The sequence below is a fragment of the Hyla sarda genome, chromosome 2 (assembly GCF_029499605.1).
Source record: "Hyla sarda isolate aHylSar1 chromosome 2, aHylSar1.hap1, whole genome shotgun sequence".
NCBI classification, from domain to species: Eukaryota; Metazoa; Chordata; class Amphibia; order Anura; family Hylidae; genus Hyla; species Hyla sarda.
Window position 1 is genome coordinate 436,614,601 of NC_079190.1, and position 14,411 is coordinate 436,629,011.

Genomic DNA, 14,411 nt, shown 5'->3' on the forward strand with positions numbered 1-14,411 from the left:
ATAGCTCATTGTCTGCACTGGAGAACTGAAGAGCGGTTCTTTATTCCTATTAATTGTTCATTGTCTGTCCCATAGTACTACCTAGAACGACACTAATTGTAAGACCTTGTACCTATATTATAAAGCTGAATGAGGACTAGAAGTAACGGAAAGGAACCTTGTGCAAGTTTTTATTTGATCAACAATGACTTTTAATATTTTTTTTGTCATTGCAGGTGCAAGAACTGAAAGCGGCATTCAGATCAAGGCCAAACAGATGAATACGTTTCTAGCAGAATAATGTGATTATATTATTGCTACAGATTGTCCTGCTCGTGATTGCAGATGCTTTGGAAATTATGGTTTTGCCAAATTACATCTTTGTTTTAGTATTTTATTTTACTTTTTTAGGTAAAAACATGAAATAGCAGTTTATGCGGCATAATCAGGTCATCCAGTATATGCAGGGGAGACTGGTATATAGTACATTTCATTAGACTCCTATGGGTGCCCAGGTATGACCCTAACAGCTTAAAGGGTTGCAATTTAAAGGGTTACAAGAGCATACGAAGAAGGAAATGAATATGTGGCACTCATCAGGCACGATAAAATTATAGCTTTATTATAGATAAGTGCACATTGATACATGCAGCAGGGGCAGTGGACAAACAGGCGCTCCTGGTACAGCTATCAAGCCAGATGAATGCCGCATATGCATGTTTTGTTGTTTATCCACTGCCCCCTGCTGCATGTATCCATGTGCACTTATCTATCAATTAAAGGGGTATTCCAGGATTTTTTTTTAATTTGACTATGCTACAGGGGCTGTAAAGTTAGTGTAGTTCATAATATAGTGTCTGTACCTGTGTGTGACGGTTTTCTCACAATTCTTCTGTGATTTTCACCCCAATATTTATTTTTAACAGCATACAAAATGACTGTTGTCTCAGATTTTTCCTACGTTGCAATGCAGCCGAGACCTGACTCACTAGTCAGCTGATGACAGGGAGCCTGTCTGCTTCAATAGGTGGAGTGATTGCTTGGTGGGAGAGAGATCAATCTGCAACTAATGCAACAGCTGTAGGCACCCTGATTGAAAACCACAGGTCTTTTGAATGGATGCAGCTCATTTATGTTTCAATGGGTTGGGTGGCTGATGTTTAGGAGGGAGGAAAGTGGAATTATGGGATTTGTATTCAAAAAAAGAAAACTGAAACAGGAAATACCAGTTCACAAAAAGCTAGCCACACTGTTATGGTAATCTCACAACATAGCCATGTAGCCCCAAGACAAGCGCAGATCCTTCCTAAGCATGTCAATTACTGTCTGCTAGGTATGTACTAAAATCGCCTTATGCTGGATAACCCCTTTAAGCTACAATTTTATCATGCCTGGTGAGTGCCGCATATACATTTTCTTCTTCTTCTTATGCACAGTTTCTTTTGTGAATACACTACAGAGCATCATTACTAGTCAGGCGCAGGTGTCGGTTTCATCCAGTGTGTCTCCTATGGATCATTCTTAGTGTTTTAGAACGTAGTGCCAGACCACTACTCTTTGTATAAGTGAGTTGTAACATGGTAGTGTGCCTGAACCCGAAGGCCAGATTCACACTTCGTAAAAGTTTGTGATGTATTTAATTTTACGCTCGCTTATTCATCCGTAATCAGACAATGTAAACCCAGCCTTAGCTTTCAAAGATCGGATCAAAAAAATATATATATAGAGATATGAATATAATCTATTATAGACAAGTACCTCCTTCTTGAAGTTATCTCTGCTTTGTTGCCTGTTACATTGTGATCAATCTTACTTACTTTTCTGTACTTTTATTTATCAAATAAAATATGTTTAAAGACTTATTATGGTTTTATGTTATGTTTTATTTCTTTCAGACTTATTATGCATCTACTTAAAGGGGGACTCCACTGCCCCAGTGTTCGGAACATTTTGTTCCAAACACTGGGTGCGGACTGTGGGAGTCGTGACGTCGCGGCCACACACCCTCGTGATGTCATGCCACATCCCCTCAATGCGGGTCTATGGCAGGGGGCGTGGCAGGGAATCCTGGTAGTTATTATTTACTGCAAGCTTGGTGGTGGTGGAGGGGGGGGGGTAAGACCACTGGGATCCCAACTGATTGCAAGAACAGGGCTCTGAATGTAGCAGTGGTCAGACATGCACACTGCCACTCCCTTCCACCCTATGGTTGCTAATGGTTGGACCCTCACCGATCAGACATTCTTCCCCTATCTGCAGGATAAGTCTGTTTTGTGCAGGAGCTCCTGTAAGCAATATATAATGCCCAACATACTTATTAAGCTGTCTATACCATATTACAGGACGAATCCTCCTGTGGGAGGGAGACTCATTGTAACAGCTCTCCACTCTCACCTAGGGATCCTAAACAGTTGACCCCCTTCTATTTACTTGGGACCACTCCTCTATGTGCCAAAATAAGCGGTTCCTACTCTAGTGTCCATGGATTACTTGAATGTCCATTCATTTGATGGACTGTCTTGTAATGCAAAATATTCCCTGCAGCGGCAGACAAGGCTCTCTCCCCCCCCCCCCCTCCTTTCACAATGGTTGACAATCTTTGTTGGATGCTTCACAACCGGTCTTATTGACTGTGAATGGGCTCCATCTGGTTTCCATCCTGTGTCATTGTCTTGCAGAAGTTGAGCAGCAAAAAATAAACTGACCTGCAGTATTTTTTTCTCAGTTCAACTCCTGACATGACCAGATTCCGCAAACAGAGCTCCAAGTGAGTATGAACGAGCCCTTAGGGATGTCTTGCCAGTAGCCATAATGATGAGGTCTTTATTCCCTTTTGTTTGGATGTATCCTTTTTTCACACAGAATATTAGGTGAATTTCAGTCTTTGTTATACAAGCAGTTGCACATACACATGTAACAATGATAAACTCTGTTCTCTATGACTTTGTTAAGAACATGACAATGCAACACTTGACATATCGTGGTAGAAAATTAACGAAACATAAAAGCTAGGTGATCCTTTGTCGAAGGTCAATGCAAAACAGTAAAAATGAATCTATTGTTGCTTTCCCTGCCTTATATGCTGAAGGTTGGCGTAAAGTATAAACAGTGTTTTCAGTTTAGTACCATAATACATTCTGTTCTTGACCAAGAAAAAAAGAAAGACCGCAGCACTCACCGGCTCTGTTGTGATCTTCTTCTTTATTAATCACATGGATTGTGGACCAGACACAATCAAGAGAGACGGTGCAGAGAGACAGTGACTATTCCTGCAGCACATGCACATCTTCTGGTCTCTGATGCGCCTGCACGGCATAAAACCGTTTTTTTGCAATTTTTTTGTAGTGTGTAGTGGTTTTCCAATTTGAAATGCTGTGTATTATTTATGTGTGTTTTTGCTCAACATTTTGTAGTTTGCAGTCACTTTGTGATTTTTGCACTTAGAGTGGGTATGGCTTAGTCTGCACAGATTGGTTTGTTGCGTTTATCATCTGTGTAAAAATACATTTTGTTGGAAAAACATTGTGCTTGTATATTCCACTGCCTAGGTGGCATAGGATGTGGGCAGTTGGTTGTTGCTCGCCTTTTCCTCTATTGTGCATTGTTTAAAAAACTCACAAATCTTATTGCGTGCACAATTTCTTGTACTAGACACAGAAACCCAGACAGCAAAACTTTACAAATAAAAGGAAAATTGCGCAAATTTTGACACAAATGATAAATCTCCCCCACAGTCTCTTGGTACTGACAGGTCTTTATCATTGAGGCATATTGAATGCCTCAAAAGTTTTACAATTATTGTGTGAATGTATGAAAATGTCTTAGCCTGTTTTCACTGAAGCCTAAAATGTCACACAGATGCAAAATAAATTAAATGTCAAATCTGTGACCTGCCCTGACCAGGCGTTGGCTGTTCCACAATTATTTGCAGCTAAAAATACTGTGTGCATTTTGTGCACAATAGCGAAACAAGATTTCCAGACAGGAAAATGTTTTAACTATAAGCAAAAAGCTGCCCAAAAAACAAATAAAATATACTGAAAAATTTGGTTAAAATTTGTACTTGAGCCAAAATACTGCAAATGTAGTTTATGAAACGAAAAATACCAATTGGCCATATTGTATTATTTGTGTTAGTGTGCCACAAAATAATTGCCTGCACATTGTATACTCCATTTTATACAGGTGTTTTGGAATCATAGTCAATTTTCAGAAACATATAATAAAACAAAAAGGTTGCTACACATAATATACCGATATGTACCTGGTAGCCCACACAGTTTTACTCTTATAGACATATTTTCCTTTCCATGTACGGTGATATCCACAAATCTCAAGGAAGATTATTTAATCATTTTAGAATTATTTGGACTCCTATGAAAATATTCTTGTGCAAATACTAAGTGAGTACCAGTAGTGTCTACAATCTACTGCCAGAAGACAGTGGTGTAAGATATCCACATATTCTTTGCCCCTACTGTCGAATAGGCATGGAACCTAATTTTAATATACATCCCATTTTTGCAATATTTTGTACTGCATTCAGGTCTCTCTTAGTTTAGTGATATATATATATACACATTTATTTAGCATTTTTTTTTATATATACGAATGTAGCCACTGTTGAATTTCATTAAAGGCTATGGACACCTTTCAAAAGCATTTTTATTAAGTATTTATTATTTTATTATTTTGCAAAAACATTTTCTTCATAGGCCTCTATTAAAATGTTAAAATGTTTGGCTTTCTCTTCTACGGCCTCTACAGTTTGCTGTATGAGTTTCTTCTTTCTCTCTAAGGGTATGGTTCTAGGTATCATTTTACGCAGTGTATTTCACACTGCACAGCGGCAGCCCTGTGTATTCAATGAGGTTTGGAGGTGGCGTGACTGTGACAAACCTAACTGAACACACAGGGCTGCCGCCGAGTAGCCATGTGTGTATGCTGATCAGAGGAAATTCAGCATATTTCCCGCTCCGCAGCATTAAATACACTGCGTAAACGCTACGTTGGACTGTATCCTATTTGTGTGATTCTTCCCCGCCTTGTATCTGCTCTTCTGTCTATCTACAGCTGTGTGAGCTGTCCTCCATGGGTTCTCTCCCCCCTGTCTGCAGTATGAACTACTGTTAACCCCCTTTTCATGCTGCTATCTCTTATGGTATGTTCACACTACGGATTGTGAACGGAATCTCCGCTCGCAGAATTCCGCCACTGCAGATTCCATTCCGGCGGTAGAACCATGTGACACTGCGCCGTCACCATTGACGGCTATGCAGTGCTGGTGTACGTCCGCGCAAAGAATGAACATGTTCTTTCTTTGCGTGGAACAATTTCAGCCGCGGAAATTGGTCAGTGTGAACGGGTCTTGCAAAAACCCATTCACACTGATGTTTATGTTCACAGCGCGGAATTCCGATTGGAGCGGAATTTCCACGGGAATTACATAGTATGAACTTACCCTAACGCTGAGCGAGCAGAAAGAACATCTGACGGTATATACAGTATATCTTTCCCTCCGTAGTAGTAGTAGCAGTAGCTAAATGGTAGAAATTTGTTAATAAAGACTATTTAGAAAGTTGCTTTATTTTGTATTCAGGAAACAAATCGGCAATAATAAAAAAAAAAATTAAAAAATCAGTGCCAAGGTGTCAATATACTTTACAAATTTGCTGTTGTCTTGTGTGTACAGCTTCTATGTAGACTTACTGCATGTCTAAGTTACCTTGTTTTTTTTTTTCATGCCCTCAAATCGGAAAAAAAAAATCATAAAAATACTGTAGGAGACATCATCAATTTGATGAAACCCTACTGTAGGACAGTGGTCTGAAACTGTGGCCCTCCAGATGTTGCAAAAACTTCAACTCCCAGCATGCCCGGACAGCCAACGGCTGTCCGGGCATGCTGGGAGTTGAAGTTTTGCAACATCTGAAGGAACACAGTTTCAGACCACTGCTCTAGGACATGCATAGCTTTGTTTTCTGTCCCGCGTTGTGTCATATCCTGGAGCAGTGATTTTACCAATGCTAAGTCGCTGTGGTTTTTTAGTTTTATTATTACATGTAGAGATGAGCGAACTAACAGTAAATTCGATTCGTCACGAACTTCTCGGCTCGGCAGTAGATGACTTATCCTGCGTAAATTAGTTCAGCCTTCAGGTGCTCCGGTGGGCTGGAAAAGGTGGATACATTCCTATGAAAGAGTCTCCTAGGACTGTATCCACCTTTTCCAGCCCACCGGAGCACCTGAAAGTTGAACTAATTTATGCAGGAAAAGTCATCAACTGCCGAGCCGAGAAGTTCGTGACGAATCAAATTTACTGTAAATTCGCTCATCTCTAATTACATGTTCTGCAAAGAAAGCAATTTCTCTACGTGTCTGTAATAGAGGGGGTAAAAGGGCACAGCAGAGCGACAGATCAACATAATACGAGAGATTTCACCTCCTTTCTCTTCTATTGCAGATACACAGCATCGAAGATCATTTCAAGCTCGATGACAGCGAAAAGCCTGACGCCAAGCCGAAAAACCACAAGAGAACGCCAACTGTTTTTAAAGGGCCTTTACTACACATTAGGTATGTTAGAAGATCACAGCGCGCTGCCGAGGTTTACTTTTCTAACGTTTCTGGCTGTGAAGATTGTGAAAGGCGCCTCTTAAAGTGCTGACATCAAGCATGTTCCGTCTTCAGAAGATGCTTCTCATGACAGCCGACGTTTTGCTGATTTGTCTCATTTGCGCGCTAAAGTCACATCTTTCCGAGGAACGTTTTCATCTGTTTCCTTCTGAAGGAAAAACTCCCAAAGGGTTGAGGCTTTTTCATTTTCTGTCCTTGCAAATGAGTCTTTGGAAAGTTCTGTAATAAACTATTATGCAACATCTGTCTTTCCTTATTAGAAAAAGTTATATATGTTTTTTTTTGTTGTTGTGTTTTTTTTTTTTTGTTGACATCGCATTAATGGCTTGTTTCTTGTCAGTCCTGCAGATGAATTGCATTTTGGATCCAAGGAAAGTGGAGAAAGGAAATGCGTTATTGTCCTCAATAATGTCACCAAAAATACAGTGGCGTTTAAGGTAAATGTTACGTTATACATGATATTTATTTTACTGATAAAGACAATACCTTCTATATACTGTAAGAGGGCATTCACCTGGCCCTACAGTGGCTACCTTTGGGGGATGCAGAGCCAGCACCTGAAAAGCCATTTTCAATAAGAAAAGGATTTGCACCGTTAAAGGGTTACTCCGCCCCTAGACTTCTTATGCCCTATCCAAAAAATAAAGGATTACATGGCGATCTCCGGGCCGGCAACACGCCGTTCATGAACACTGAAGCTTGGAGCTTCCGTGTTTGTGAAGTCATGCCACGCCCCCTCCATTAGTGTCTATGGGTGGGTGCATAATATCTAGTACACAGCTGTCACACTTCTTCCAATGGACGGGGTGTGACGGCTGTGGTTGCCTGTCATCCGGCAAGGCGCGGAGTTCACTCCATGCATCGGATCTCTGGGGTGCGGCGCCGGAGATCTCGGGGAGTCTCTGCGGCCAGACACCTGCGATCAGACATCTTATCCGCTATCCTTTGAATAGTCAATAAGATTTTTAGGGGAAGAGTACCCCTTTAAAGGGGTTATCCGGAGATTAAAGTTTTCTTATATTCCCAGGATCATGAGAACGGAGGTGTATGGAGCAAAGGTCAAGTATGTGCACTGCCGCCCCATTCACACAGGGGATGGCACCTCTATTCTCTTTATCAGTAGGGGTCTCAGTGGTTGGACCTCCACCAACTGTAATTCATTATGGTGTCTCCTTCCTTCCAGTGTTTTGGGCTTTCAGTGTTTTAGAATTCACAAAAACAACTGACAGAGGAACAGATAGGTGGTAGGGCTATATTGCATATATATTTATCCAGGGAATCCAATGATACATTCAACACTACATAGTTTAAAGTGATACAATGATAATGTCATAAGGTGCATAAGTGCTTTAAATCTAGAAAATAAAATAAAAAATCATAATAGTTAATGTGCTTGATGAAGTTCAAATGGATTACAATGAATTAAAGGGGATTTCAGATTTCGTTTCATTGATTGATGGTGTATCTTCAGGATAGGTAACCAATGTCTGATCGGCAGAGCTACGTCTCCATCATATACACAATACCACAATAGAAACAGATGGCTCTACAGTATTCATTGTATGGTGATCATGCTGTGTTACTGCAGCTCAGTTCCCCCTTTACTTCAATGGGAGCTCAGCTGCAGTAAACCTGTGCGGCCACTACATCTGCTTCCGGATCTGTTCCTTGTGTATATGCCTGAGATTACCGAATAGCTGATCGTCAGGGGTGACAGATGTTAGCACCCCACTGATTAGTCATTAATGGTCTATCCTGAGAATAGGCCATCAACGTAAAAGTCACAGAAAAACCCCTTTTCTTCTTTTATTTTCTCCTTGTTACTTTGTCCTTCCATAATGGAAGTTGGCACTAGCAGGGCTGTTTCTGTAAGTCCCATAGGTTATAATAGAGCAAACCTAGTACATGAGAGGCCTTTGCTCACCCTATGGCTGACCAGATTACAGTGAACAGGGTTACCCTATTCTGGGGAACTCTGAGGGTCAGAGTGAATAGTGTCCTGTGTATGAGTCATAAAAGTTGGGACAATCCTTTTCACCATTCTGTTCTTCAGGTGAGGACAACAGCCCCTGACAAATTTAGGGTAAAACCAAGCAACAGCAGCTGTGAACCCGGCTCTACGGTTGACATTGTGGTCTCTCTTCATGCAGGTAATGCATTGTACCTGAAAGCATAACATGTTAATAGTAGGCAATTTAAGGGGTTTGCACCTGGTGGCTGTCTTTTTTAAGGAGAAATGTTCAAACTAGTATAGAAAGGAAAGTTTCCATCTCTCAACTTTACATAAAAACATGTAACATATATAAAAGTGTATCTGCCATTTGCAAAAACTTTTCATATAATGTAGATAACATTATTATTATTATATTTGTAATATACATTGGTTAAAAAATGTGTATATTTTTGGATGTCTCTGCAGCTATTGCCTGTGTGCAGAGACAACATACAGGAAGTTTGGGTGGGACAAGCAGGGCTCTGTACACTGAGGACAAGCAGGGCCCTGTACACTGAGGACAAGCAGGGCTCTGTGCACTGAGGACAAGCAGGAATCTGTGCACTGAGGACAAGCAGGGCTCTGTGCACTGAGGACAAGCAGGGCTCTGTGCACTGAGGACAAGCAGGGCTCTGTGCACTGAGGACAAGCAGGAATCTGTGCACTGAGGACAAGCAGGGATCTGTGCACTGAGGACAAGTAGGGATCTGTGCACTGAGGACAAGCAGGGCTCTGTACACTGAGGACAAGCAGGGCTCTGTACACTGAGGACAAGCAGGGCTCTGTACACTGAGGACAAGCAGGGCTCTGTACACTGAGGACAAGCAGGGCTCTGTACACTGAGGACAAGCAGGGCTCTGTACACTGAGGACAAGCAGGGCTCTGTACACTGAGGACAAGCAGGGCTCTGTACACTGAGGACAAGCAGGGCTCTGTGCACTGAGGACAAGCAGGGCTCTGTGCACTGAGGACAAGCAGGGCTCTGTGCACTGAGGACAAGCAGGGCTCTGTGCACTGAGGACAAGCAGGGCTCTGTGCACTGAGGACAAGCAGGACTCTGTGCACTGAGGACAAGCAGGACTCTGTGCACTGAGGACAAGCAGGAATCTGTACACTGAGGACAAGCAAGGCTTTGTGAACTGTGGACAAGCAGGGCTCTGTACACTGAGGACAAGCAGGGTTCTGTACACGGAGGACAAGCTGGACTCTGTACCCTGGGGACAAGCAGGGCTCTGTACACTGGGGACAAGCAGGGCTTTGTACACTGTGGACAAGCAGGGCTCTGTACACTGAGAACAAGCAGGGCTCTGTACACTGAGGACAAGCAGGGCTCTGTACACTGAGGACAAGCAGGGCTCTGTACACTGAGGACAAGCAGGGCTCTGTACACTGAGGACAAGCAGGGCTCTGTACACTGAGGACAAGCAGGGCTCTGTACACTGAGGACAAGCAGGGCTCTGTACACTGAGGACAAGCAGGGCTCTGTACACTGAGGACAAGCAGGGCTCTGTACACTGAGGACAAGCAGGGCTCTTTGCACTGAGGACAAGCAGGGCTCTGTGTAGGCTCCTGGCTTGTCTATCATCCTGCTTTGTGAGCCCTGCTTGTCCCCCCACACTTCCTGTATTTTGTCTCTGCACAGCAGTGTTTCCAAACCATGGTGCCTCCAGCAGTGGCAAGACTACAACTCCCAGCCAAAAGCTGTCCAGGCATGCTGGGAATTGTAGTTTTGCAACGACTGAAGGCACGATGGTCGAGAAACATTACTGCACTGGACACACATCCAATAGCTGCAGGGTTAAGCCAAGATTTTTTCACCCAAAAATATACACATTTTTTTAACCAATGTATATTACAAATATAGAGTTAGGGAGGTGGGGAGGGTCCGGGGGGGAATGATAAGGTTGTCTGTATGCTGTATGTGGAAGTTATTTTCCTACTGATAAGAATGTATTAATGTTAAAACTGAAAAATAAATAAACAATTAAAAAAAAATATTACAAATATACATATAATGTTATCTAAATTATCTTATATGTTTTTGCAAATGACAGGTACACATTAAAAATGTTAAGTTGAAGCTGTAAACTTTAAATATATGTTTGTCATCTCATGAGTTTGATAATGTAAGGAAAGCTCAAGACCTTGTCAAGACAAACGGCGGCCGTGATTGATTGCGGTCCACATACAGAGAGCTTCTCCTCAGATAGACACACATACATAATGCATTGGATCCAACGTGATGTATTCACCTTTTAATCTCCGCATGGTAAACTTTTTCCTAAATTGCTTTTTTTTTTTCTTGTTCTCTTTTTTCCTACATGTTACAAAGCATCCATCGCTTCGCTGCAAGACCGCTTCTTAGTCATGGCTGCTGAGATGGAGCAAGCATCGGGAGCAGGAGCACAAGAGCTGGCGCAGTTCTGGAAAGAGGTGCCCAGGAATAAGGTCATGGAACACAGGTGGGGTGCTTACAGCTATAGAGGTTACCGCTGTTTTGTCCATTACAGTACATGTTCCACTAGGATTGCCGGTATGCTTTCTCGACAGTATAGCGCGCTATTTAAAATATCTCTTTATGCAACTTTATTGGTTACTGATTAACCCCTTCATAACCCAGCAATTTTTTTTTTCCTCTCCACATTCAAAGACCCATTACTTTTTTATTTTCCCAGTGACAAATTTGTGTTACGACTTATTTTTTGTGGGACAAGTTGTACTTTTCATTGGCTCAGTTTATTCTTTCATATAATATATTATAGAGCCAGAAAAAAAAATGTAATGCAAAATGGAAAAATATATATAAAAAAAAAAATAAAATGGTACAATTTTGTGGGGCAATAATTTTTTCGGAGTTCGCAATACAGTATCTGACATGCTAACTTTATTCTATGGGTCAGTACGATTCCAGTAATACCAGACCTGGATTTTTTTTTTATTTTTTTTTTATGGTAAAAAAATAAAATTGAAAACTTGAAAAAGAAGAAAAAAAAAGGTTTCTTCATTTATAACTTTTTTCATTTTACAACCTACAGAGCAATGTTAGAGTTTATTTTTTGCGCCATGAGCTGTAGTATTTGTGACTTTTTGATCACTTTTACTATGTTTTTTTTCCTGGGACGCAATGTGACCAAAAATCATCAATTTTGGGATTTTGGGATTTTTTTTTTGCATTTACACTATTCACTGTGCAGGATCAGTTACATCATAATTCAATAATTCGGAGAACTACGACCCGCGGGTCCACGTCATGTCCACCCACCCGACATAAATGTACGTCATGGGTCAGGAAGGGGTTAATAATGAGAAGTTAAGCGCATGAATGGATGCAACTATTAGGATTCAGTGTATTCTAGTCAGCCATAACCATAAAATCATCTGCCAAATATACAGTCTGGTATATATACTGACTAGGGCCTCTATGGATTTGGCTTGTTTTTACAGCAAATGTCAGAACAGCTCAGATCATTGCGCTTGTTCATTTTTCCTGCTTCAAGGAAAGTTCACTTGCTGCCTGATATAGGTAGGGTCAGGTTTATCGATTACTATATATAGATGAGCTGGTAATTTGGAGCTTTAAAGGACATGTTATATAAATGTACAAAAAATTATGTTTAGCTCAGACTGCATAGGTCTGAAAATGTATAGGCAAACTCTAGTGATTTTTTTAAAGTAATATGCCCAGGCTGCCAGAATAAAAATACATCCACAGGAACAGTATCTGAATCATCGGCAGGAATACCCCCTGTTCACATGGGAAGATGTGCTACTGATTAGGGCTATGTTCACACAGTGGAATGTCTGCACTGAAAAATTCCACCCCATCATGACCGCAGCACCAAAGAGATGGACTCCTCCCCTGGGGACAGGAAACCTAGAGCACAAAAGGAAGTACAACCTTCTATAGCCTCAGTGGGTTCCTGTCCCATAGGAAGCTTCCTTGTCGCTTCCCTGCAAAGTTGGTGTTTGCAGTGCCTCCTAGAGCTCCTGTTTGGGCACTTTCCAGTTACACCCCCAGCTCTGATTTTCAGAGCAGCAAGTTTAAAAGGAGTTCCTAAGGATGAGCGCTAGGAGGGGAGTCTTCAAAGCGAGATTGCATGGATTTTTCTTCCTGCGTCCCATTTACGGTTGCATGAGAGGCAAAGTGTTGAGTGTACATGCTTTTTTTTCTTGCTGGGGACTTTTCTAATGTTAGTTTAATTAACCTCAGTTTAGGTTGATGTTTCCAAAAAAGCTTCTAAGAAAACCAAAAACAGGGAGTGCACTATGTGCAGGTATTGTCTTTTTCCATGAGTGTGCGGGTACCCCTAGTTGCAGGAAGTTGCACTTCTTTATTTTGTTGTAACACTTTTACAGGACTGGCTTGGCTGCAGATTACGATAAGCCGAACTGTGCGGCCTGTACAAGTAAGGTCATAGCAGTAGAAACCCCATCTTTATTATTACAAATGCAAGAGATGGTTAAAAAACAGATTGAGGCTTCATTAAAAGGATTTTTGCCTCATCCCACTCTGACCCTTCAGCCTGTCATAACCTTTTCTGTCCCGGTAGTTGTGGAAGAGGAAGAAGGTTTGGTTTCAGCCCATTGGGACTGAGGTATAGATTATTACATAGTAAATACCTGATTCTTTATTTTTTGCTCCCCTATGCTGTGATTTTTGAATTTTTTTTTTTATAAGTCCTGTAGGGGATTATTCCCGGTCATCTGCAGAGGATTTGCCTAGAAAGCCTTTGTTTTTGGTGGAAGATACTGACTAGTTGGTGACGGCAGTCAGATCGGCCATGGGAATGGAAGAGGGAAAGGAGCAAAAATCCATTCAAGATTTAATGTTTGAGGGACTTGAAATTAAAAATGTAGAGTCTTCCCCGTTCATAAGACTGTATCTCAGTTAATAAGCAGAGAATGGGAGAGCCCAGATAAAAAATCACTTATCCCTAGGGCTGAGCAAGAGAAACCTCCAAACCGTTTCCTAATATGCAAGAGATTCAATATGGAGACAATCAAATCAACCATCAACCTGCTGACAGAAAACTTTTTTATGGCATCACTAGACCTAAAAGATCCATACCTACATGTTCCTATTTACAAGGACTTTCAGAAACATTTCTTCCAATTTCAAGGAGTTAATGGTGTTTTTTTATGGCTTTTAGGCCCTAGGTCCCTCTATCCGGGGTTGTGATGTTAAGATTCTTTCGGATAAAACCACTGCAGTATCTCTAATTAATAGGCAGGGGACCACTAGGAGTGCTAGTCTTATGTCATTGTCTTTCCAGGTCCTATCCTTTGCAGAGACTTAGTTGAGGTCTATCTTGGCAGTTCATTTGAAGAGGGAAAGTGGCATTTGAATCCTAAAGTTTTTCAGAAGATCTCAGGCTTATGTGGAAGGCCCCAGGTGTATCTGTTTGCCACCAGACAGAACAGGCAAGTAGGCAGATTCTTCTCTATCTCCCCATCAAAATAGACATTGGGCTTTAGATGCTTTGTCCCAGAGGTGGGATTGGGATTTAGTTTATGCCTCTCCTCCACTTGTTCTCATCCCTAGGGTTATTAGGAAGATCAGGGAGGAAAGAGTGATTGTTGTCCTGATGGCTCCATTTTGGCCTCGGAGGACATGGTTTTCCTTTCTGAGGGCCATATCACTCTCAGACCCGTGGGTCCTGACGGATGTTCAAGATCTACTCATTCAGGGGCCATTAGTACATCCGGAAGTGCGCAGTCTTCACCTGACGGCCTGGCTCTTAAAAAAATAATTCTTATATCTAAGGGTCTCTCGGATGCAGTAATCTCTACCCTTCAACCTCTA

At 41.6% G+C, this 14,411-nt stretch overlaps 1 protein-coding gene across 2 annotated transcripts in view; it reads left to right on the forward strand.

Moving 5' to 3' along the window:
• MOSPD2 (motile sperm domain containing 2) overlaps nt 1–14,411 on the forward strand; it is a 108,562-nt gene that overhangs the window by 72,662 nt on the left and 21,489 nt on the right. For both annotated transcript variants that reach the window (XM_056559176.1, XM_056559177.1), the window contains exons 10-13: nt 6,443–6,555; nt 6,956–7,052; nt 8,669–8,765; nt 10,941–11,070. In XM_056559176.1, coding sequence (XP_056415151.1) covers nt 6,443–6,555; nt 6,956–7,052; nt 8,669–8,765; nt 10,941–11,070 — 437 coding nt within the window. The remainder of the gene's footprint in view (nt 1–6,442; nt 6,556–6,955; nt 7,053–8,668; nt 8,766–10,940; nt 11,071–14,411) is intronic.